Source organism: Mya arenaria, chromosome 10, assembly GCF_026914265.1.
Source record: "Mya arenaria isolate MELC-2E11 chromosome 10, ASM2691426v1".
In the NCBI taxonomy this organism is placed as follows: Eukaryota; Metazoa; Mollusca; class Bivalvia; order Myida; family Myidae; genus Mya; species Mya arenaria.
In genome coordinates this window covers 71,960,000-71,985,169 of record NC_069131.1, presented here as the reverse complement: position 1 = coordinate 71,985,169, position 25,170 = coordinate 71,960,000, and the positions used below count along the sequence as shown (strand labels likewise).

Below are 25,170 nucleotides of genomic sequence, written 5' to 3'. Positions count from 1 at the left end.
TAACTAACTCCCTGATTGATATACTAAATGAATAACTAACTCCCTGAATTATATGCTAAATGAATAACTTACTCCCTGACATATAAACTTAATAAATAACTAACTCCCTGACTCATATACTTAATAAGTAATTAACTCCCTGAATTATATGCTAAATGAATAACTAACTCCCTGACTTATATGCTAAATGAATAGCTAACTCCCTGACTTATATGCTAAATGAATAACTAACTCCCTGACTTATATGCTAAATAAATAACCAACTCCTTGACTTATATGCTAAATAGATAACTTACTCCCTGACTTATATACTAAATGAATAACTAACTCCCTGACTTATATGCTAAATGAATAACTAACTCCCTGACTTATATGCTAAATGAATAACTAACTCCCTGACTTATATGCTAAATGAATAACTAACTCCCTGACTGATATACTTAATAAGTTATTAACTCCCTGATTGATATGCTAAATGAATAACTAACTCCCTGACTTATATACTAAATGAATAACTAACTCCCTGAATTATATGCTAAATTAATAACTTACTCCCTGACTGATATACTTAATAAGTTATTAACTCCCTGATTGATATGCTAAATGATTAACTAACTCCCTGACTCATATACTAAATGAATAACTAACTCCCAGACTTATATGCTAAATGAATAACGAACTCCTTGACTTATATGCTAAATAAATAACTAACTCTCTGACTTATATGCTAAATGAATAACTAACTCCCTGACTTATATGCTAAATGAATAACTAACTCCCTGACTGATATACTTAATAAGTTACTAACTCCCTGACTGATATGCTAAATGAATAACTAACTCCCTGACTTATATGCTAAATGAATAACTAACTCCCTGACTTATATGCTAAATGAATAACTAACTGCCTGACTTATATATTAATAGAGAGCAAATAATACAAATATGTCTGCGTAAATCATATTTTTTTATGGCGAGGTAATTGTTTGTTATTGTGTTTTGCTTTACAATTGAAAAATTGTCCAAAATTGTGAATAAAAAACGTTGTGTAAAATGAAACATGACGTTTAAGATCTCTTATCTAAAGAGCCGTCATATATATAAGAGGGTTGTGATTTATGAAGGCATTATAGCAATAGATAATTGATACAAACATTTAAAGAAATTCCACTGTGTATTTTTGCAGAAAATGTGTAAGATCACTGAAATGACAATGTAAAATCATCCATTTTAAGATATAAGCTTCATGTTCATAACTTTATTACTTCAGTCGATAATTTTTCCAATAAGAAATATCATTTTCGACCCATGAACGTATTTTAAATTTGAAAAAAAAGAATTACCATGAATTTTCATACAAAAATTGTCACGCAAAGTTAAAAATGCAACTGTTATACGAGCGAATGCACAATTTCTGATCTATATACAAATCTGATAGTTCATGATTGTGTTAATGTTAAATGAATGTTAAGAACGAATTCTGCACTATCCGTTATATTATCATGTTTATATATTTTTTTCTATCCAACTTGACATATTTAATCTCTACTTAAAACTCAAACAAACACAGGAAACTTAACAAATTCCAACTTACAATTGAGTGTTAATTAAAACTTCTCAAGTATACAAATCGTAAGAACGATCGGACTGTAAACCACGTGTTTTAATATTTTAATTTGATAATAAAAGTGTATCACTTCAGAGATGAAAAAAGAAAACACACCAAAAACAAACAAATAGTCCTAAACACGTGCCATTTACGATCACACCTCAATACCTTGTAGACACGTGATAATGCGCCACTTGGTGGAGTAGAACTAGGAGGCGTGTGTCGATTTCACATCTCGTACATTAGTGATACTCAGACAATAGTGTGCGCATGACCGGTCGCTCGTCCGCCCGTCCGTTAGCGGAAGTCGCTCGCACCTTGGACAGCAAGTGTGAATATTAATTGGCACTAATTGACAGTTGTAGTCAGTAGACGGTTGTTGTCGAGGAGTACTTCTTGAAAAGTATAAATACTGTCACTTTCACACACCAGTCACAATTCAGTTATTCTGCATATCATTGCAAGACTGAATCGAATATATATTTTTTTGCCTTACAAGGGAAACTATTCATCCGAAACCATGTCTGTCAACGTCAGCCTAGCACTACGCCGTCAGATGCGCGACAAGGAACTTCGATTCCGGAAGTCTTGTGAGCAGGTGTTCGTCCTCAACCGCCTTGTCTATGAGGCCACACAGCGCTTCAACCTCGCAGATCGAACCGGAAACAGGGTCTCCCGATACAACACTCGTCTCAGGTTGTCGCTCCTCGAAGGAGTCTGGAATATGTACTACGAGTACGCCAAAAATATTGCTGCCGACATCGTGGACCTTAACCGAAGTGTCCTCGTCGGCCTTGGCGACCAGGAGTCCGCTTCCGGTGATGAGAGCGATTCCGACCTCTCTGCGTTCGATGATAGCGCGTTCACCGATTCCGATGGTGGAATAACCGGAAGTGACGGGGGCTGGAGCTCCGACGACCATTGCTAGCCGGCGTTCGGGCAGGCTCGCAATCCATTTCCGGCTTCAATGTTAGCAAACGGCACTTTTTAGAGCCATTTATTTATCTCGAAGGAGGTCTTACAAATTGATTACGAATTATCACCAGCCTTGCACTCATTCTTGGTAAGACCAGCAACCCCACCCAGCCCTTGCATTGCATTGCCCTCTGCATGTATGTTCACTATAATTCCCGGAATGTTTGACTGATTTTGATTGAGACTAAAGTATTAATTGACTTTACGTGTGACTGGCTTGCTGACTGACTGACTCAGGGACGAACGACATAAAACATATTGTTTGATCTATAAAGCCACCGATATTTTTTCCCCTAAAAACTGACCAACATATAATTTCCGCCACACACATAGCATAAGATAGCATCGCTATTTCTCGGAAGATCATAGACGTTGCTTGCCTCATCAGAACAAGTGTTTTCCTTTACACGGGTCATTTCATGATGGACAGGTAAGAATCAATTAACGGTGTAATTAGATCTGAGAGGAATATGCGGCCACCCGATAATCAACTGTTGGCACATAGTTTCCATTGGAAATAGTTGTTGCGAAGTTGGTCCAAGAATTGTAAGAGAATTATCGTCGATTTAACCAACATCATATACATGAAATATCTTAGAAGAGCAAATTTCGGAGTGAGTTGAAAATTCGGCGACCTCATATTTCACTGTTGGCCCTGATCTTAATGATTATGGTCTAATGTAATGTTTTAATATGCTATTAAGAATACACTTTTTCAAATATAACCTATTTGCCCTAAACCATGTTAACGAAAGCAAAAAATGGAGGTAATTAAAAAATGAACTATTTCATAGAAATGGTTACAGTCATTTCAGCTTTTGGTCTGAAAGAGTTATGGAATATATACGCTTCCGTTAATAAGCAATTCCCGAGCCTTTTCACCTAGAAGTCTCTGTACAAGGGCTAAAGCAGCTAAGCAATAACCCCCGCATGTATATAAACCCCGAGTTATTGCACATTTATGTTCTTCGTGAGAGAAATGTTAACAATTTATTGCTTCATTGCCGTTCAATGCGCCAGATAATGCACATCGAAGCCTCCGTATATTAGCAATAGCAACATTGTCAACGCCATCTAAACAATCCCCCGACAGATTGCTCATGGAAGCCTCGGTTGGATTACTACTATTCTTTGAATGCAATGGTAACATTAGTAATTGCAACATTGACACCTACAGTAGAAATAACCGAGTTATTGAACATGGAAGCCTCGGTTTGATTGATACTATTCTTTGAATGCAATGGTGACATTAGCAATAGTAACATTGTCAATGCACACTATTAAACATCCTTAATGCATAATTCATTTTTGGAAAATATACTGATAAACCGTCCAATATGGCTACATGCTGTTTAATGATCATGTTCCTTTGTGGCTGATGTAAACTACTAAAGCATTTCACCACGTTGGACGTTATTTGAAATTGCGAAGCTCTGAAAAAAGTTAATGTGAGTACCATGCTTGCAAAGACAATATAAAATGCAAATCCTAAGTAGAAACAGCAGTGTAAACCGTTATGACGGGAATAATGTCATTCCTGCACAATATTCAAGCCGAGTTTTCGTCTATCTGTCGGAATGCATTGTTCTCTATAAAAAATAAACTCACATTAGGGTTCGCTCTCGATATTCTTGTGTTTCGGTGTCTTTTAACGAGTGTGTTTCCAATAAAATCCGGAGGAAAGTTTTCACGAAAGAGGCAGGTATGTGTAAGGAATGCTCGATTGACACGAACCTGGGGCTTCATCCTTTGTTAAACCGGTTTCGTCTGTCAACACTGACAATGTCTCTCGAATTTCTGAAGCGCAAATTGAAAGTTAATATGTGTCGCGTGCGTGGAATGTCAGCTTTAAGGAACTCTATAACATTTACCGACAATTGGCTCTGCGTGTAATGTCAACGAAATACTCAGTGTAAAAAATAAGAGTGATCGAAAATTCAATTGAGGGATACTTTATTCGTAGACAGTTAAAATGCGATAGAAAAAGATTCATTATTCACGCTATTGAAAAGCGAATGATTTGAGCTTGAATTTACCAAGCGGTGTTAGTTCAAAAGTGTTTTGAAAAAAAAGATTTACCTGCACTTTGCTATAAAACAAATCGATTTGTTTTTTAAATGGCCATCTACACAAAATATGTGACTCTCGAAAGAAGAAAAGAAAACAACAACAACAAACAACAACAACAACAACTGTTGTTGAAGAAAAGAAAACATGCAATCGTATTTGAATGCTCAGCGGAGCAGTTCGTTCTTCGTCGATATATATTTCCAAATGTTTTATCACCACATTAGCCTTGAGTTAAATTTTAGTAATTTAGCTTACTAGTATATAGATATACTGCCGGTTCGTCTTTCTGTTCGCATAATAAAGGTGTACATATATCAACAAAATATGAGTGCTAACCATTCACCATGGAACCGGTGAATTAATTTTGCGAATAATTTCAAAACAGACGAGAGCAACAGACGCACAATCCGACAGACGAAAGAACGTTAAAAATATTTTGAGATGGCTAATTACAAACTTGGAGAATAAAACAACATTTTAACCGTTCTGAATTAATTATCTATGTAAACGTACTAATTTCGCGCTGATATATGGTTCGTCTAAATGTCCGTATAAAAAGGGTTTACTTCAATTCCAACAAAATATGAGGTTCCACCGAGATTTGAACTCGGATCGCAGGATTCAGAGTCCTGAGTGCTAACCATTACACCATGGAACCGTCGTGTGCTAGTCACTTATTGTAATCACTATATTTACCTGCACTTGACGTCTTCGCCAAATTATCAGTTACTTTATCTGTATACTAGCTATACATTATGGGAAAACATTCTGGACACAATTACTTTATCTCTATACCAGCTATACATTATGGAATTACATTCTGGACACAATTACTTTATCTGTATACCAGCTATACATTATGGAAAAACATTCTGGACACAATTACTTTATCTGTACACCAGCTATACATTATGGAAAAACATTCTGGACACAATTACTTTATCTGTATACCGGCTATACATTATGGAAAAACATTCTGAACACAATAACTTTATCTCTATACCAGCTATACATTATGGGAAAACATTCTGGACACAATTACTTTATCTCTATACCAGCTATACATTATGGAAAAACATTCTGAACACAATTACTTTATCTCTATACCAGCTATACATTATGGAAAAACATTCTGGACACAATTACATTATCTCTATACCAGCTATACATTATGGGAAAACATTCTGGACACAATTACTATATCTCTATACCAGCTATACATTATGGGAAAACATTCTGGAGAAACATTCTGGACACGATTACTTTATCTCTATACCAGCAATACATTATGGAAAAACATTCTGGACACGATTACTTTATCTCTATACCAGCTATACATTATGGAAAAACATTCTGGACACAATTACTTTATCTCTATACCAGCAATACATTATGGAAAAACATTCTGGACACAATTACTTTATCTCTATACCAGCTATACATTATGGAAAAACATTCTGGACACAATTACTTTATCTCTATACCAGCTATACATTATGGAAAAACATTCTGGACACAATTACTTTATCTCTATACCAGCTATACATTATGGAAAAACATTCTGGACACAATTACTTTATCTCTATACCAGCTATACATGATGGAAAAACATTCTGGACACAATTACTTTATCTGTATACCAGCTATACATTATGGAAAAACATTCTGGACACAATTACTTTATCTCTATACCAGCTATACATTATGGAAAAACATTCTGGACACAATTACTTTATCTGTATACCAGCAATACATTATGGAATTACAACGAAACACTATTACTTTATCTGTATACTAGCTATACAATATGGAATAACAACGGAACATAATTACTTTATCTGTATACCATCAATACATTATGGAATAACAACGAAACACAAATACTTTATCTGAATACCAGCTATACATTATGGAATTACAACGAAAAAAATTACTTTGTCTGTATACTAGCTATACAATATGGAATAACAGCGGAACATAATTACTTTATCTGTATACAAGCAATACATTATGGAATAACAACGGAACATAATTACTTTATCTGTATACCAGCAATACATTATGGAATAACAACGAAACACAATTACTCTATCTGTATACCAGCAATACATTATGAAATTACAACGAAAACAATTACTTTATCTGTAAACAAGCTATACATTATGGAATAACAACGGAACACAATTACTCTATCTGTACACCAGCTAAACATTATGGAATTACAACGAAAAAAATTACTTTGTCTGTATACTAGCTATACAATATGGAATAACAGCGGAACATAATTACTTTGTCTGTATACTAGCTATACATTATGGAATAACAGCGGAACATAATTACTTTATCTGTATACCAGCAATACATTATGGAATAACAACGGAACACAATTACTTTATATGTAAACCAGCAATACATTATGGAGTAACAACGAAACACAATTAATCAATCTGAATACCAGCTATACATTATTGAATAACAACGAAACACTATTACTCTATTTGAATGCCAGCTATACATTATGGAATAACAACGAAACACAATTACTCTATTTGAATGCCAGCTATACATTATGGAATAACAACGAAACACTATTACTCTATCTGAATGCCAGCTATATATTCCATCTATACATAATGGAATAACAACGGAACATAATTACTTTATCTGTAAACCAGCAATACATCATGGAATAACAACGGAACACAATTAATCAATGTGAATACCAGCAATACATTATGGAAGAACAACGAAACACTATTAATTTATCTGAATACCAGCTATACATTATGGAATATCAACGAAACACAATTACTTTATCTGAATACCAGCTATACATTATGGAATGTCAACGAAACACAATTACTCTATCTGAATGCCAGCTATACATTATGGAATAACAGCGAAACACTATTACTCTATCTAAATGCCAGCTATTCAATATGGAAGAACAACGGAACACTCTTAATCTATCTGAATACCAGCTATACATTATGGAATAACAACGAAACACTATTACTCTATCTGAATACCAGCTATAAATTATGGAATATCAACGAAACACAATTACTCTATCTGAATGCCAGCTATACATTATGCAATGTCAACGAACCAAAATCACTCTATCTGAATGCCAGCTATACATTATGGAATAACAGCGAAACACTATTACTCTATCTGAATGCCAGCTATACATTATGGAAGAACAACGGAACACTCTTAATCTATCTGAATACCAGCTATACATTATGGAATAACAACGAAACACAATTACTTTATCTGAATACCAGCTATACATTATGGAATGTCAACGAAACACAATTACTCTATCTGAATGCCAGCTATACATTATGGAATAACAGCGAAACACTATTACTCTTTCTAAATGCCAGCTATTCAATATGGAAGAACAACGGAACACTCTTAATCTATCTGAATACCAGCTATACATTATGGAATAACAACGAAACACTATTACTCTATCTGAATACCAGCTATACATTATGGAATATCAACGAAACACAATTACTCTATCTGAATGCCAGCTATACATTATGGAATGTCAACGAACCAAAATCACTCTATCTGAATGCCAGCTATACATTATGGAATAACAGCGAAACACTATTACTCTATCTGAATGCCAGCTATACATTATGGAAGAACAACGGAACACTCTTAATCTATCTGAATACCAGCTATACATTATGGAATAACAACGAAACACTATTACTTTATCTGAATACCAGCTATACATTATGGAATATCAACGAACCACAATTACTCTATCTGAATACCAAACACAATTACTTTATCTGTATACCAGCAATACATTATGGAATAACAACGAAACACAATTACTCTATCTGAATACCAGCTATACATTATGGAATAACAACGAAACACAATTACTCTATCTGAATACCAAACACAATTACTCTATCTGAATACCAGCTATACATTATGGAATAACAACGAAACACAATTACTCTATCTGAATACCAGCTATACATTATGGAATAACAACGAAAAAAAAAATTACTCTATCTGAATACCAGCTTTATATTCCATTTATACATTATGGAATAACAACGGAACACACTTACTCTATCTGAATACCAGCTTTACATTATGGAATAACACCGGAACACAATTACTCTATCTGAATACCAGCTATATATTCCATCTAAACATTATGGAATAACAACGGAACACACTTACTCTATCTGAATACCAGCTTTACATTATGGAATAACAACGGAACACAATTACTCTAACTGAATACCAGCTATATATTCCATCTATACATTATGGAATAACAACGGAACACACTTACTCTATCTGAATACCAGCTATACATTATGGAATAACAACGGAACACAATTACTCTATCTGAATACCAGCTATACATTATGAAACAACAACGGAACACAATTACTTTATCTGTTTACCAGCTAACGGAACACAATTACTATCTGTACACCAGCTTTACACTGTGGAATATAGATCTACACTGAAGACAAATGTGTATATCTATTCATTGTACGATGGTTAATATGATTTTTAATATTTCTGCAATCTTAGGCAATGTTGAAACGAAGATAAAATAAAATATATAGCTTCTTATGTTAAGGATATTGTGAAACAAGCAGATAAAGAATACGTGTTATGTGAAAGAGAGAAACCACGCTTTATCTTTTTTATGCTTTGTACTTTATATGAAGTATTAAGAGCAGGAGGCCTTACTTTATACAAGTTACTTTGACTTTGACTTAATTTTGTGTTGGCACTTTAATAAGGTTGTAATGTTTATACACATATGTTGGAGAACAATAGTGTATATATGCATAGGTCTACCTAAATTGCATGTGTGTTTAATTTGCAAACGCGTGTTCTTTGACAAAACCGAACATATTGTTTATCCTTGTCCGTATACAGCAGTGTACGCGAACGTTTTTATCGTGATCTAAATAATATTATGTTATTTGGTCTACATGTCGGATCCGACTGAGCTAAAACAGATTCGACCATTTTCAGAGATTTTTTTTTAGGGACATTTTACATACAAAATGAAGACTGTAATCAATTGCTGTTTAAAAGCTCAGCTTTCGCTATGTACAAGATGCGTTCAATGTATACAATACCTTCGATAGTGTTTAAATAATACTGAAACAGTGGCATTTGTGCCTAGATTGCGTTAGATGATTATGTTCATGTTATATGGTCATACAATTGCTGTTACTTTGTCAATAATATTGCGATGACACGAACCCATTGTTTACGTATGTATTGTATTGTATGCTACTTCCTCTTACATATTTAATCATGCTCATATATATTACATTGTGTTTAAATCTCCATTGAGGAGGATTTATTGAAATAAATGAATGAATGAATGAATGAACAATTTTATACGACGGTACCTCATGCGGGACTTTGAGATGTTTTGCAATACGTATCGGACGGGTACCAAGATCATACATGTATGTTTTGGATGAAGAGGTTACGGCGATATACCCGATATCACTTCACAGCAACAAACACGTGGCGGTCACGGTCATCATAGCACGTGTTCTTTTTTAATGGACTTGACAGCTTGGGCAGCCACAAAGCTTTGATATGCCAATGAGGCTCTGTATCGTAAAGATATCAACATTTACAGCACTTGCCAACGAATACAATATGGCAAGCTACTTTCATTGTGCCGAAGTTTGCCGGACACAAACGACGTTAGATAATTGAAGAAGATGTTGACGTCTTACCTTGCTTTGTCTGGCGGAGTAATACACAGGAAGATCGGGAAACAAAAAGATTTTGTCGGTTGATAACCTGCTACAAGACTCAGTGAGCTGGTATCGAAATATGATCTGACAAGGACTAGGGAAAAATGTCTTCATGGTCGTATTCGGAACGCTAGCGAGATTCTCGCGAGATCTGATAACATGGATTTGTATTCATGCGCGGTAGTCCTACGCGTAAAAATCAGGGCCCATTACCTGTGACGAGGTTTTTGGCAGGCTGAAATTCGTTAATCCCGAATCCTATCGTATTGTTTTGCCATTTGTTGAATTGGTAGCCTGTGATATCTGAGAGAGAGAGAGAGTAAGTCGAGAAAAGAAACTGTTTGTGCGTTGAAAGACAGGAATGAAATGCTCTTAGTGACAAATGTGTTTTTAGCTTTTTCTTGTCATTGATTGCACTGTTCTTCACATTGCCTGAAACTAATTAGACCACGAATGCACATTTATTTTATCTGCAATATTCGAATTTTTTTTATTGATTTTTTTTTTAATTTGTTGCTGACCTCATCATGACGACACCACTAGACATTTAAAACTGTTCACCTATTATTTCTACAAAAATATTTATACGAACACATCACTAGTTTATTCAACTTATTCAAGTAGAATAATCAATTGTTATAAGAAGTTAATACGGTCTAGCTTTTTGCAGCGTTCTGCACTTATTCAAGTATAATAATAATGTTTATTATATGCCCATCATAATGCCACGCAATAGCATAATAAACATAGCATAAACGGTACATGTAGTGCTGATTCCCGTGCATTAATACGGCTGTTTTCCACTCTGATGACGTCACGTAAGAAAAAGTATCATTTAAATTGTGATTTTTTATCGATTTAAACCAGAAATGTGTATATTAAACGGGATTTTATTACTGCGTTTGATCCGTATTGTAGTATTCGACTATCGTGGATGTTTTGCATAATTTGATTGCACTAAGCTAGCGCCTCGTGAAATCCGATTCTACAAAGTTCCACTCAAGTCAGAAATAATTTCCTGCATCAAAACACAGTACTTATAACACTATTATACTTTTATATAAAGTTTTGCTTTCTTGGCGGCCACGTGAAGTATACAACAGATGACGGCAGCGATGCTGAGATGCACCGTAAGTCTCGTAGTGAGAAGTATTCCACGTGACATATATTTAGTGCCACGTGCTGAAAGTCACACGTGATTATGATAGAAATATGTAAGCCTTCTTGGGTCGTTCATCAACTGTATTGTGCTATCAGCCCGAGTTACGGGTAACATATGTACACAACTACAGAGACCTCGTGGGATTCTTCCGCGTCAGTCTTCATCAAGAATTAGTATTTAAAGGTATGACTTATAACCCGGTAATTTATCACTCAATTTTTCCATGTCTGGCCTCTTTTTGCAAAAAAAAATCTTTGCAACATTTGCTTTTTCAAAGACGCCTTCTCCTGAACAGAAGTTCCCACATCACAATCAAATTCATAAGAATGGTCATATTGCCGCTTCCAGACAAATGAAAAAAGAAAATTTCGATTAAATTTCACAACCATGGCAAATGGTGGTTGTTGTTGTTCCCGAGTGACAGCATGTAGTTCCCGAGTGACATCATGTAGTTCTCGAGTGACCTGATGTAGTTCCCGAGTGACATGATGTAGTTCCCGAGTGACAGCATGTAGTTCCCGAGTTACATCATGCAGTTCCCGAGTTACATCATGTTGTTCCCGAGTTACATCATGTTGTTCCCGAGTGACAGCATGTTGTTCCCGAGTGACAGCATGTAGTTCCCGAGTTAAATCATGTTGTTCCCGAGTGACAGCATGTAGTTCCCGAGTGACGGCATGTAGTTCCCGAGTGACGGCATGTAGTTCCCGAGTGACAATATGTAGTTCCTCAGTGCCACCAAGTAGTTCCCGAGTGACAACAAGTAAGTCCCCAGTGACAGCATTTAGTTCCCGAGTGACATCATGTAGCTCCAGAGTTACAGCATGTAGTGACAGCATGTAGTTCCCGAGTTACATCATGTAGTTCCCGACTTACATCATGTTGTTCCCGAGTTACATCATGTTGTTCCCGAGTGCCAGCATGTAGTTCCCGAGTGACAGCATGTAGTTCCCGAGTTACATCAGGTAGTTCCCGAGTGACATCATGTTGTTCCCGAGTTAAATCATGTTGTTCCCGAGTGACAGCATGTAGTTCCCGAGTGACATCATGTAGTTCCCGAGTTACATCATGTTGTTCCCGAGTTACATCATGTTGTTCCCGAGTGACAGCATGTTGTTCCCGAGTGACAGCATGTGGATCCCGAGTTACATCATGTAGTTCCCGAGTTACATCATGTTGTTCCCGAGTTAAATCATGTTGTTCCCGAGTGACAGCATGTTGTTCCCGAGTGACAGCATGTAGTTCCCGAGTGACATCATGTTGTTCCCGAGTGACAGCATGTTGTTCCCGAGTGACAGCATGTAGTTCCCGAGTTAAATCATGTTGTTCCCGAGTGACAGCATGTAGTTCCCGAGTGACGGCATGTAGTTCCCGAGTGACAATATGTAGTTCCTCAGTGCCACCAAGTAGTTCCCGAGTGACAACAAGTAAGTCCCCAGTGACAGCATTTAGTTCCCGAGTGACATCATGTAGCTCCAGAGTTACAGCATGTAGTGACAGCATGTAGTTCCCGAGTTACATCATGTAGTTCCCGAGTTACATCATGTTGTTCCCGAGTTACATCATGTTGTTCCCGAGTGCCAGCATGTAGTTCCCGAGTGACAGCATGTAGTTCCCGAGTTACATCATGTAGTTCCCGAGTGACATCATGTTGTTCCCGAGTGACAGCATGTTGTTCCCGAGTGACGGCATGTAGTTCCCGAGTGACAATATGTAGTTCCTCAGTGCCACCAAGTAGTTCCCGAGTGACAACAAGTAAGTCCCCAGTGACAGCATTTAGTTCCCGAGTGACATCATGTAGCTCCAGAGTTACAGCATGTAGTGACAGCATGTAGTTCCCGAGTTACATCATGTAGTTCCCGAGTTACATCATGTTGTTCCCGAGTTACATCATGTTGTTCCCGAGTGCCAGCATGTAGTTCCCGAGTGACAGCATGTAGTTCCCGAGTTACATCATGTAGTTCCCGAGTGACATCATGTTGTTCCCGAGTGACAGCATGTTGTTCCCGAGTGACAGCATGTAGTTCCCGAGTGACAGCATGTTGTTCCCGAATGACATCATGTAGTTCCCGAGTGACAGCATGTTGTTCCCGAGTGACATCATGTTGTTCCCCAGTGACAGCATGTAGTTCCCGAGTGACATCATGTTGTTCCCGAGTGACAGCATGTTGTTCCCGAGTGACAGCATGTAGTTCCCGAGTTAAATCATGTTGTTCCCGAGTGACAGCATGTAGTTCCCGAGTGACGGCATGTAGTTCCCGAGTGACGGCATGTAGTTCCCGAGTGACAATATGTAGTTCCTCAGTGCCACCAAGTAATTCCCGAGTGACAACAAGTAAGTCCCCAGTGACAGCCTGTAGTTCCCGAGTGACATCATGTAGCTCCAGAGTTACAGCATGTAGTGACAGCATGTAGTTCCCGAGTTACATCATGTAGTTCCCGAGTTACATCATGTTGTTCCCGAGTTACATCATGTTGTTCCCGAGTGACAGCATGTTGTTCCCGAGTGACATCATGTAGTTCCCGAGTGACAGCATGTTGTTCCCGAGTGACATCATGTTGTTCCCCAGTGACAGCATGTAGTTACCGAGTGAGATCATGTAGTTCCCGAGTTACATCATGTTGTTCCCGAGATACATCATGTTGTTCCCGAGTGACAGCATGTAGTTCCCGAGTGACAGCATGTAGTTCCCGAGTTACATCATGTAGTTCCCGAGTGACATCATGTTGTTCCCGAGTGACAGCATGTTGTTCCCGAGTGCCAGCATGTAGTTCCCGAGTGACAGCATGTAGTTTCCGAGTTACATCATGTAGTTCCCGAGTGACATCATGTTGTTCCCGAGTTAAATCATGTTGTTCCCGAGTGACAGCATGTAGTTCCCGAGTGACATCATGTAGTTCCCGAGTTACATCATGTTGTTCCCGAGTTACATCATGTTGTTCCCGAGTGACAGCATGTTGTTCCCGAGTGACAGCATGTGGATCCCGAGTTACATCATGTAGTTCCCGAGTTACATCATGTTGTTCCCGAGTTAAATCATGTTGTTCCCGAGTGACAGCATGTTGTTCCCGAGTGACAGCATGTAGTTCCCGAGTGACATCATGTTGTTCCCGAGTGACAGCATGTTGTTCCCGAGTGACAGCATGTAGTTCCCGAGTTAAATCATGTTGTTCCCGAGTGACAGCATGTAGTTCCCGAGTGACGGCATGTAGTTCCCGAGTGACAATATGTAGTTCCTCAGTGCCACCAAGTAGTTCCCGAGTGACAACAAGTAAGTCCCCAGTGACAGCATTTAGTTCCCGAGTGACATCATGTAGCTCCAGAGTTACAGCATGTAGTGAAAGCATGTAGTTCCCGAGTTACATCATGTAGTTCCCGAGTTACATCATGTTGTTCCCGAGTTACATCATGTTGTTCCCGAGTGCCAGCATGTAGTTCCCGAGTGACAGCATGTAGTTCCCGAGTTACATCATGTAGTTCCCGAGTGACATCATGTTGTTCCCGAGTGACAGCATGTTGTTCCCGAGTGACGGCATGTAGTTCCCGAGTGACAATATGTAGTTCCTCAGTGCCACCAAGTAGTTCCCGAGTGACAACAAGTAAGTCCCCAGTGACAGCATTTAGTTCCCGAGTGACATCATGTAGCTCCAGAGTTACAGCATGTAGTGACAGCATGTAGTTCCCGAGTTACATCATGTAGTTCCCGAGTTACATCATGTTGTTCCCGAGTTACATCATGTTGTTCCCGAGTGCCAGCATGTAGTTCCCGAGTGACAGCATGTAGTTCCCGAGTTACATCATGTAGTTCCCGAGTGACATCATGTTGTTCCCGAGTGACAGCATGTTGTTCCCGAGTGACAGCATGTAGTTCCCGAGTGACAGCATGTTGTTCCCGAATGACATCATGTAGTTCCCGAGTGACAGCATGTTGTTCCCGAGTGACATCATGTTGTTCCCCAGTGACAGCATGTAGTTCCCGAGTGACATCATGTTGTTCCCGAGTGACAGCATGTTGTTCCCGAGTGACAGCATGTAGTTCCCGAGTTAAATCATGTTGTTCCCGAGTGACAGCATGTAGTTCCCGAGTGACGGCATGTAGTTCCCGAGTGACGGCATGTAGTTCCCGAGTGACAATATGTAGTTCCTCAGTGCCACCAAGTAATTCCCGAGTGACAACAAGTAAGTCCCCAGTGACAGCCTTTAGTTCCCGAGTGACATCATGTAGCTCCAGAGTTACAGCATGTAGTGACAGCATGTAGTTCCCGAGTTACATCATGTAGTTCCCGAGTTACATCATGTTGTTCCCGAGTTACATCATGTTGTTCCCGAGTGACAGCATGTTGTTCCCGAGTGACATCATGTAGTTCCCGAGTGACAGCATGTTGTTCCCGAGTGACATCATGTTGTTCCCCAGTGACAGCATGTAGTTACCGAGTGAGATCATGTAGTTCCCGAGTTACATCATGTTGTTCCCGAGATACATCATGTTGTTCCCGAGTGACAGCATGTAGTTCCCGAGTGACAGCATGTAGTTCCCGAGTTACATCATGTAGTTCCCGAGTGACATCATGTTGTTCCCGAGTGACAGCATGTTGTTCCCGAGTGACAGCATGTAGTTCCCGAGTGACAGCATGTAGTTCCCGAGTTACATCATGTTGTTCCCGAGTGACAGCATGTAGTTCCCGAGTGACGGCATGTAGTTCCCGAGTGACAGCATGTAGTTCCCGAGTTACATCATGTTGTTCCCGAGTGACAGCATGTAGTTCCCGAGTGACGGCATGTAGTTCCCGAGTGACGGCATGTAGTTCCCGAGTGATGGCATGTAGTTCTCGAGTGACAGCATGTTTTCTGAGTGATAGCATGAAGATCCCGAGTAATAGCGTGTGGATCCCAAGTGACACCATGTAGTTTCCGAGTGACAATATGTAGTTCCTCAGTGCCAGCATGTAGATCCCGAGTGACAACAAGTAAGTCCCCAGTGACAGTATTTAGTTCCCGAGTGACATCATGTAGTTCCCGAGTGACATCATGTAGTTCCCGAGTGACATCATGTTGTTCCCGAGTGACATCATGTAGTTCCCGAGTGACATCAGGTAGTTCCCGAGTGACATCATGTAGTTCCCGAGTGACATCATGTAGTTCCCGAGTGAAATCATGTAGTTCCCGAGTGACATCATGTAGTTCCCGAGTGACATCAGGTAGTTCCCGAGTTACATCATGTTGTCCCCGAGTGACAGCATGTAGTTCCCGAGTGACATCATGTTGTTCCCGAGTGACATCATGTAGTTCCCGAGTGACATCAGGTAGTTCCCGAGTTACATCATGTTGTCCCCGATTGACAACATGTAGTTCCCGTGTGACATCATGTAGTTCCCGAGGGACACCATGTTGTTTACGAGTGACATCGTGTAGTTCCCAATCACACGGTGGTCCTTATCCAAAATGTTTAATGAACGGCATTAAATGGAACACTCTGGTTTCCATGGCAATACATGGCATTTATCAAGTACCTTCATGTGTCTACCCCCCCCCCCCCCCCCACACCCGACCACAAAGGAATCAAACTTGCGCCTGTCTGGGATAGCTATTCTTGAAAATAGGGATCACTTAAAATTTCAAACTCTCCACGTCCATAACTGCAGGACCCGTACATGAGATATTTGGTGCGCGTCCAAGTCTTCTTCCGCAGTTGTTCGAACTATGAACTATGGGTCAATGTCAATCTGGACCCTGCCTCTTACTGTGAAATGAGTGCTTATTTCTGTAAAGTAGGAATAAAGAAACAAATACATAAGCAATCATTTCTTCAGAAACCACAACGTGTAATTGTTAGACTCAAATCGATAATACTGGAATAAGGGCCCGCAACTCTATTACTGTACGATTAAAAATATCAGAAAACGTTTCCTTTCCAATTTATGTAATAACTTAAATAAACGAATTTAGAATGCAGCTACTTTTGATATAAACAAATCATAGCTTTGAGCTTGGAGAAATTATCTACAATTTACCTACATCGATTAACAATTAACGCATAAAAATTCTCAGCGAAAATGACACACATGGAATTGTTATTAATGTGTTATTAATGTAAATAAATCGGTGCATTCCAAGGCATATTGCCTGGAATTGCAATAAAGTCTATTATAATTCGCTTGTATCATTGTTTTATTCGCGGTAAACCATATGTGATTTTCATGCACAGGTGCATCTATTGCATAGCATAATCGAAAAAAATGAATTAGATAAAACTCATATTCCTGTAATATTTCAGATCATTTACGCGATTTAGAAGATCTTGGCTAAGAACTTACAAAACGTTATAAAAACATATCGGTATTAAACATAAATAACGTCAAGTGTATCCCAAAGCTAATGTATGTATAGTTCATAGTTTCATAAACAGGCCAATCAGAGCCCAGTATTCCGCGCACTCTACTTTTGTTATTAGCCAAGATGGTTAAGAAGATTCATTGATTGGGTCGTGACGTCATAAGCATGCTCCATGTTTAATGTTTCCTTGTGATGTATTTATCGCAGTTATGTTCAACCCTGACATTTAAAGAAGTTCAAATATAAATTCAGTTACTAAAACTTAATTCCAAAATTTAGAATATAATAAAATAGATACATTTTCATACATGTACATTTGCAATTTCTCAAAAATAATGCATAAATCATATACATAACCAATTACCAAGTTTAAGAAATGATCATACGGTTGCTGCCGCTCCATTAAAATACAATTGCTTAATTTGTAATGCATGAACTATAACCTATATATAATTGAACAATGAAATGGGAGTAACACTGGCTGAAAGGGGTGGGGCATGTAGGGGATTTTGTCCCAACAGGACATGGACAGTTATCATTTTTGAACGATGTGCCGATGTTACTATCAATTTAAGATGTTCAAACTTTGATTGCTATCTAATTTAATCCTTGCTGCTGCTGCTGCTGCTGCTGCTGCTGCTGCTGCTGCTGCTGCTGCTGCTGCTGCTGCTGCTGCTGATGATGATGATGATGATGATGATGATGATGATGATGATGATGATGATGATGATGATGATGAATAAATACTGTCATCGAATTGGTTCAAACAAATTTAAACCCTAAGAGTTCATTAAACCTTCTGCAAGCATAGACTCGCTTTCTCGCCTTAAGATTAACAGAACTCCATATACAATAATGTACACAAACGGTAATATAAATTCGAAATTCATGTCTATATAGTTCTGTAAGGTCAGACAATGTATACAATGATGTTTATTTTCAATCAAAACTGATATTAACTCCCCACAGAAAACGGCGGAAGCCAAATTAATATACTTGCTACTTTGACTTCACATGGAAAGGGAATGTTTGTAAACTAGGTGAACATTTAGATTGTTATGTTTACTAATCAAACACTTATTGTATGCTGTTTCAAATGTATTTAACTTGTTTCAAAGATAATTCCGTTGCCATGTTTTATTCGATTAACAAAACCGGTCTATTCCTATAAACAAACAAGGCGAATCGAGTAGACCGCGTTGTTTATCGCTTGACGATAAATTTGTCCCTTTCCTTGATATGCGACTTTGCGCACGTGTCGACCTTGCTTATTCGACAAGGAAAGTTGTAATCGTATCTACAGCTGATAAGACGAATCGAATCATGCCAAAGTAAACAGTCGTATATTAGTAAATGCAGTATAAATAACAAAATGATTCTGAAATAGTTTTAACAATCATGTCAATAAAGATTTTCCTGCTCCCATTCTCCGAAAACCGGATATAAGGTAAGCCAACCATCATTAATACACATACTGCAACTGGTAAAGTCTCAGTTTAAAGGGACTAGACACCAGATGATACAATCGTAAGAAATGAAAATTGTCAATAACTTGCATTATGATAGAATTGATATCGTTGTGCACAACGCATTGCATCTTATTTAAGGTTGTATCACATCGCTTATGGTACATACATCTTTCGCAGTTTTTACGTATGTTTCCAATTCGAATTCTACTGTATTGTCTACCCAGTGAGTTTAAAAATAGCGTCGGTATATTTTACCCTAACCCATTACGTGAGCTTCACACTTTATGGCTTCCCAAAAGGATTAACAGTGCAAGGAAGCGGACAGTTGGTGCGAAACAACGTAGACACAGAGCCCGACAGATAAACGTCGATGATGAGATGATCGAAGGAAACTTTTGAAAGACATTAACACTGCTGAAAATGACAGCGAGTTGGCTAAAACACTTATTGACATGGCAAGGTGCAAGGAAAAACCATTCCGCGCTATTATTAAACGGGGAAACTCCTCTTAGACTGCATGTTGGCCGAGACTGTTACGTCGTTCTTAGAATGTCAATGTGTCAATTAGATCGTCATAGAGATCTTGTCGTTGTGCAAAACTGTTACTTTGAACATTATATATTTCACAACGATTGTGAAGGAAGCTATGATAGCTTATACTAAGTCACTCTCGTTGGCACGATGTTGCGCGAGGGTGTGGTCTTGTGTTGTGGGGGAAACCGGAGAAAACCCACTTGTCCGGCTTGGTGACCACTAACAAAACTCACATGCGCCCAGGCCGGGAATCGAACACGGGTCGCCTTGGTGAGAAGCGAGTGCGCTAACCACTGCGTTAACCGGACAACCAATTAAAATGTCAAAACCTTTAACCAAGGCCATTCCACACAACCGCTAAAGACATCCGTATGAAACTTGGTACACATGTACACATGAGTGACAAGGCCCATAACTCTACCGTTTATAATTGTTCGACTGAAAACAACAACTGACAACTTCTTTCTTCTTGTCCGTTTCATAATTATTCAACTCACGGAGTGATTACACGACTGTATACAGCCGTATGACATTTATAAATACGAACAGGCCAGATTACTTCAACGGCAAGCTAAAATATTGGTATCAATACACAAGACGGTGAGAGCAGTCTAGTGGTACCGATGACCGCCTCTCGCTGAAGACATTGTGGATTCGAACCCCACCAGCGATACCTTCTCAGAGCCACTTAAAAAGACACGGTACTGGTTTCTGCCTAGGGAACTTGAGCGTGTTTATATTAGCTGCCAGCTTCGTTACAATCGAGCTAAAATGAATAAGTCTACACAGACACACTGCTATCAAATGGCATAGCTATGTTCGTTCGTGCTTAACACCTTTGGCCACAGGAACGAATTTGCAAAAGCTTGACTACAATCGAGCTAAAACAAATTAGTCTACACCGACACACTGGTATCAAATGACATAGCTAAGAATGTTTGTGCTTAAACTTTTAGTCACAAGAACGATTTTGCAATAGCTTGACAAACATGGTCTCTACTCAGAGTGAACGTATTTAAAGTCATGTTCTGGCCACGTTATGGACAAAATAGGTCAAATTCCAGTACGTCAATTTGGTTTGTTTATTTCAAACACAACCAATTCATTTTCCATTGTTTCACGTATTACCCTTTTATTTTGTGTGCTAATGTAAAGTTAGATGGTTCTTCGTCAACATTATTTGAACAATGTATATTTTCTACCAATCACAAAACAGCATTTCATTTACTCCTGGAGATTTTTCAAAATCCGGTTCCAGAATATTTCACCGCATGCAAAAGAGCAAAACAACTCACGAAATTTGTTTTATATTTATTTCTTGTTCATGATTTAACATAGGTAAATTTAAACGATAGACTTATTGTTTCTCGCCGATTATGCACATATATTATAATAATATTTGATTCTACCGAATCGTAATGATCAGATGACGTCAGATTTTTATTCGGCAATTTCCGTGAGTTTCGTAAGTTAACGAATCAATGTGATGCGTTTCCGTTTTGTGTGTTTTAAATCCTGACCGAAATAACAGAAATTGCCGAACGAAAATCTTCTACATTTCAAATGATACAAGGGAGAAATAATAATTACATTTGCTTTTATCATTATCAAAACTATCTGGTTCTTTCATTTTGCTTTCAAAATGGCATTTAACATTGAAATTAAGTTCTGAGTAATTCTGAGAACATTCTATTAATTTTTTTAAGACCGAAAATTTTATTCTTGCCATAAGTATAATAAATACACTGGGAGAATATGATAAAATTTTGATTCAAGTTATATCATTATGTAAGCTAACATTTTTAACTAATACTATGGAAATATATACATCATAAATTACATGACATTTTAAATTAATGATAACAACATGATGACGTGGAACTACATATAAACATCGTATAACATGGTTAAAATATTACATTGATATGACAATATTCGGTTTATAATGTGAAGAACGGTTTTTACAAAATATCCCATGTAAATCTGAATTTTATGCCAACATTTTCCAAAATTTGAGCAATCTCGTTTTTAACACACATTTTTCGAGTCCAAAGCAAACTTGAACGCCACAAAACACTGAACAATTGCATTTCAAACAAATAGTTCTAGATAACCAATTACCGACACAGTTAGCTCCCCTAACATGTACGATACCATGGCAACAGACCTGAAAGGGGAAGTAACCGCTACGTTGACATTTGGTTTGTACAAACTTCTACTTTATGCTTAAATTGGTGACAAGAAATCAAAATACTTATTTATATATTATATAAATTGTTAATACGAAGTTTGTTATCTAATTTTACTAATACTATTCTTAACGGTGATTGTCGTAACACTATTGCCATTGAATAAACTGTTTTAAACAAATAATAACCGTTCAACGTGTTGTGTCCTGTTTGAAACCAACAAATTAAGTAACAAATAATAAAATCTAAAAAATAGTTCAACAATTTCCTGACTATTATGTACCATTATCACTTTGAACGGTTTAAAACCTTCTTTGTTAAAAATTGTCCGAATTAGTTCATATCCGATTTCTATTGCAGTCTGCTGAAAAGTTCAATTTAATTTAAAACATGTATAATGGCGAAGCGCAAACAATAAATGAAAGCTATTCATTGTTATGAACATAATATTGTCAATGGTGTAGTATACATTCTTCTACAATGAAATGGTCTCGTTTTACGAGAATTCAAACCGAAAATGATAAATGAATTCACTACGCAATATTGGGCGAAATATTTTTACTTTGATAAAAATGATGTTGAATATCGTTATGAGAATGGCTGAGAAAATAATATACACAAAGGCTTAATAAATTATAGGAAACTGAATCTAAATACCTACAAAACTACGTATCTTTAAAAGTAGCATATAAACGACATTTTTGTATAAATAAACTAAATATATTGAACTGGTGGCGGATGATAAACAATGAGATTCTTTTCTAACAGGCGCCATACTTGAAGTCAAAAACAATTTAACTGTTAAAAAAATCAATCACGTGCTTTTCAAATCCTTATTCAGTGAATTGCCCTTTTTGCACTTACATTTACTTAAATACATACATACAGTAATCGGCAATTTTCGGAAACACTCGGACGATCGCCGTTTTCAGACGAGCCCTGCCGAATTTACTTAATTTACTAAGCGTCATAGATATGAACGTCGCTTACATACTGAATACTGCTTTAACAATCAGGAAAGCAAAATGTTTAATAATGGTCACTACTATAAACCATTTCCGTTCTGTTTTTTTTTTTTAAATATAATAAATAAAAAGCGCCGTTAAAATGAGGATACAGATGAAGGTGAGATTGAAATTTAGTGTGCGTGAAATAATTAAACTAAACAAGAGTAGCTGTACAGTAGATTACAGGTGCAAGTTAAGTTAAATAATACTATACGGCGATGCCCTTCACTGCGCTTAACCTCATACGTCATTTCCGGGAAAATCCAAAACGAGGCAAAGGGCAAATGAAGGTGAATACTGATTTTGATTCATTTGATCGTTTTTGCTGTATTTTCCGAGTTTTTGACATTATTTCTAACTGAAATTGTTCTACAGAAGTAGTAACTAAAGATTTATATCAAGCAAAACATAACATATAGCACTTTAACGGCGCATTTGTCAAAGAATGATGAATGTAACAATTAATCATTGGGGAACATGGTGCGATATATAATTATACAGTACAACAGCATTATCAATGTTAACGTAATAACTTATTACATAAATTATATTATTAAAGATACATACATAACAATATTTACAAAATAAATCCATTTATATGAATTTAAAATAATTTCCATTTCATAAATTAAACACCTATCATTGGTTGCCGGATTGAGACATTCTATAAATAAAATGATCATCCGTAACCACTCGTGTATTTCCGGAAAGACTCGTAAACGACAACGTAAACGATCGACACATTACGTAAATGTAAAAGAAATGACTGGCAAACTAAACATGGACCGCTTTTCGAGCAAAAATAACTCGACATGATGGGTTACAAATCTGGACGGATCCTTATAGTGAAATGTCAGTGTGATTGATAGTCCCTTACATTCATGAACAAAACCATTTCCGTACAAACAATCTTAATAAAAATAAAAATAAATTTCCAAAATCAATACATTTTTTGGTGGTCTTAAACCTAACAGCTTAATAGAATTTGTATAATCAAAAATATTAAATTTTCAAAAATCAAAATGGCGGTTAAGGCATTTTTAGCCTGCGTTTGTATGAGACGCATTCCCTCCCTCATTTAAACATCAAGTGTGACAATAAATTACACAAAATCTCAGGCATGCGTCCAATCATACACTGCCAGCTATACTCAAACATATATAATGAGCAAATCTTATCTTCCTTAAAATATTTTTAAAATGGCGTGTTTGCAATTAATAATTTTGCATAATTACCTCTTTATAAACTCTTAAAAGCTAAAAACAGTCAGTTGTTTTCCTTGAAATCGTTGCATAGAATAAATATTTGAGAAAAAAAGTATATAAATATATACAATGATTGAATAAATATCACAATTTCCACATCACTATTGTTTCTATTGATAAAAGATGTATTAAACCAAATCGTTGTACTTTCATATGAATTATTTAGAAATTCCAACATTTTTCGTTTATAATAAGTTTCAACTTTCTGCCAATTTTCTCTAGTTTTCAGGCACATCCGTGTTAGCCTTAAATAAATGAGTACCTGACGTGGTATTAAAATACTATAACCGATAAAACATGATCAAAATGTGCTTTGCCTATTCTTATGTACAATGAAACTAAATTTCATGCCATTGTAATGAAATAACATTTCCATTTGATAACGTTACAAACGTCAGTCTGGCTGGCTCTAATAGTCTTTGTAAGCGATTGGGGACGGTGATAGAAAATCTAGGTCACTAGGCGCTCTTAGGCGTCATTGCATCCTCTCCTGTAGCTGCTGCGGCTGGTAGAAGGCACCGGAAGCGGCGGCAAGCTGCTGTGGGACGGCGTACGTGTATGGGCTGCTGGCGGCCATGAGGCCAGCCGATGAGACGTTAACGTAAGGATATCCGGCCGCCTCGAGGCCCGCCGCTGTGGCCAGCTGTGAGCCGTACGCTGCCGAGTAATCGATAAACTGACCTGCAAGTGGACAGAGAATACATATTTAATGATTAACGTACGCATGTTTGGGATGCTTTATTATATATGATTAAAATAACATTTTGTTTAACAAAG

The 25,170-nt window shown here is 37.5% G+C and overlaps 1 protein-coding gene and 1 non-coding gene across 3 annotated transcripts in view; both read right to left on the bottom strand.

Annotated features, from left to right (window-relative positions):
- Positions 1–5,239: 5,239 nt before the first annotated feature.
- Trnaq-cug (transfer RNA glutamine (anticodon CUG)) lies at positions 5,240–5,311 on the bottom strand. Its single transcript has one exon. It is a non-coding gene; the product is annotated as a tRNA-Gln (tRNA).
- A 15,920-nt stretch (positions 5,312–21,231) lies between these two features.
- LOC128205743 (RNA-binding protein 24-B-like) overlaps positions 21,232–25,170 on the bottom strand; it is a 40,551-nt gene continuing 36,612 nt past the window's right edge. For both annotated transcript variants that reach the window (XM_052907666.1, XM_052907667.1), the window contains exon 6: positions 21,232–25,074. In XM_052907666.1, the coding sequence (XP_052763626.1) occupies positions 24,869–25,074 (206 nt within the window). In that variant the 3' untranslated portion in view covers positions 21,232–24,868. The remainder of the gene's footprint in view (positions 25,075–25,170) is intronic.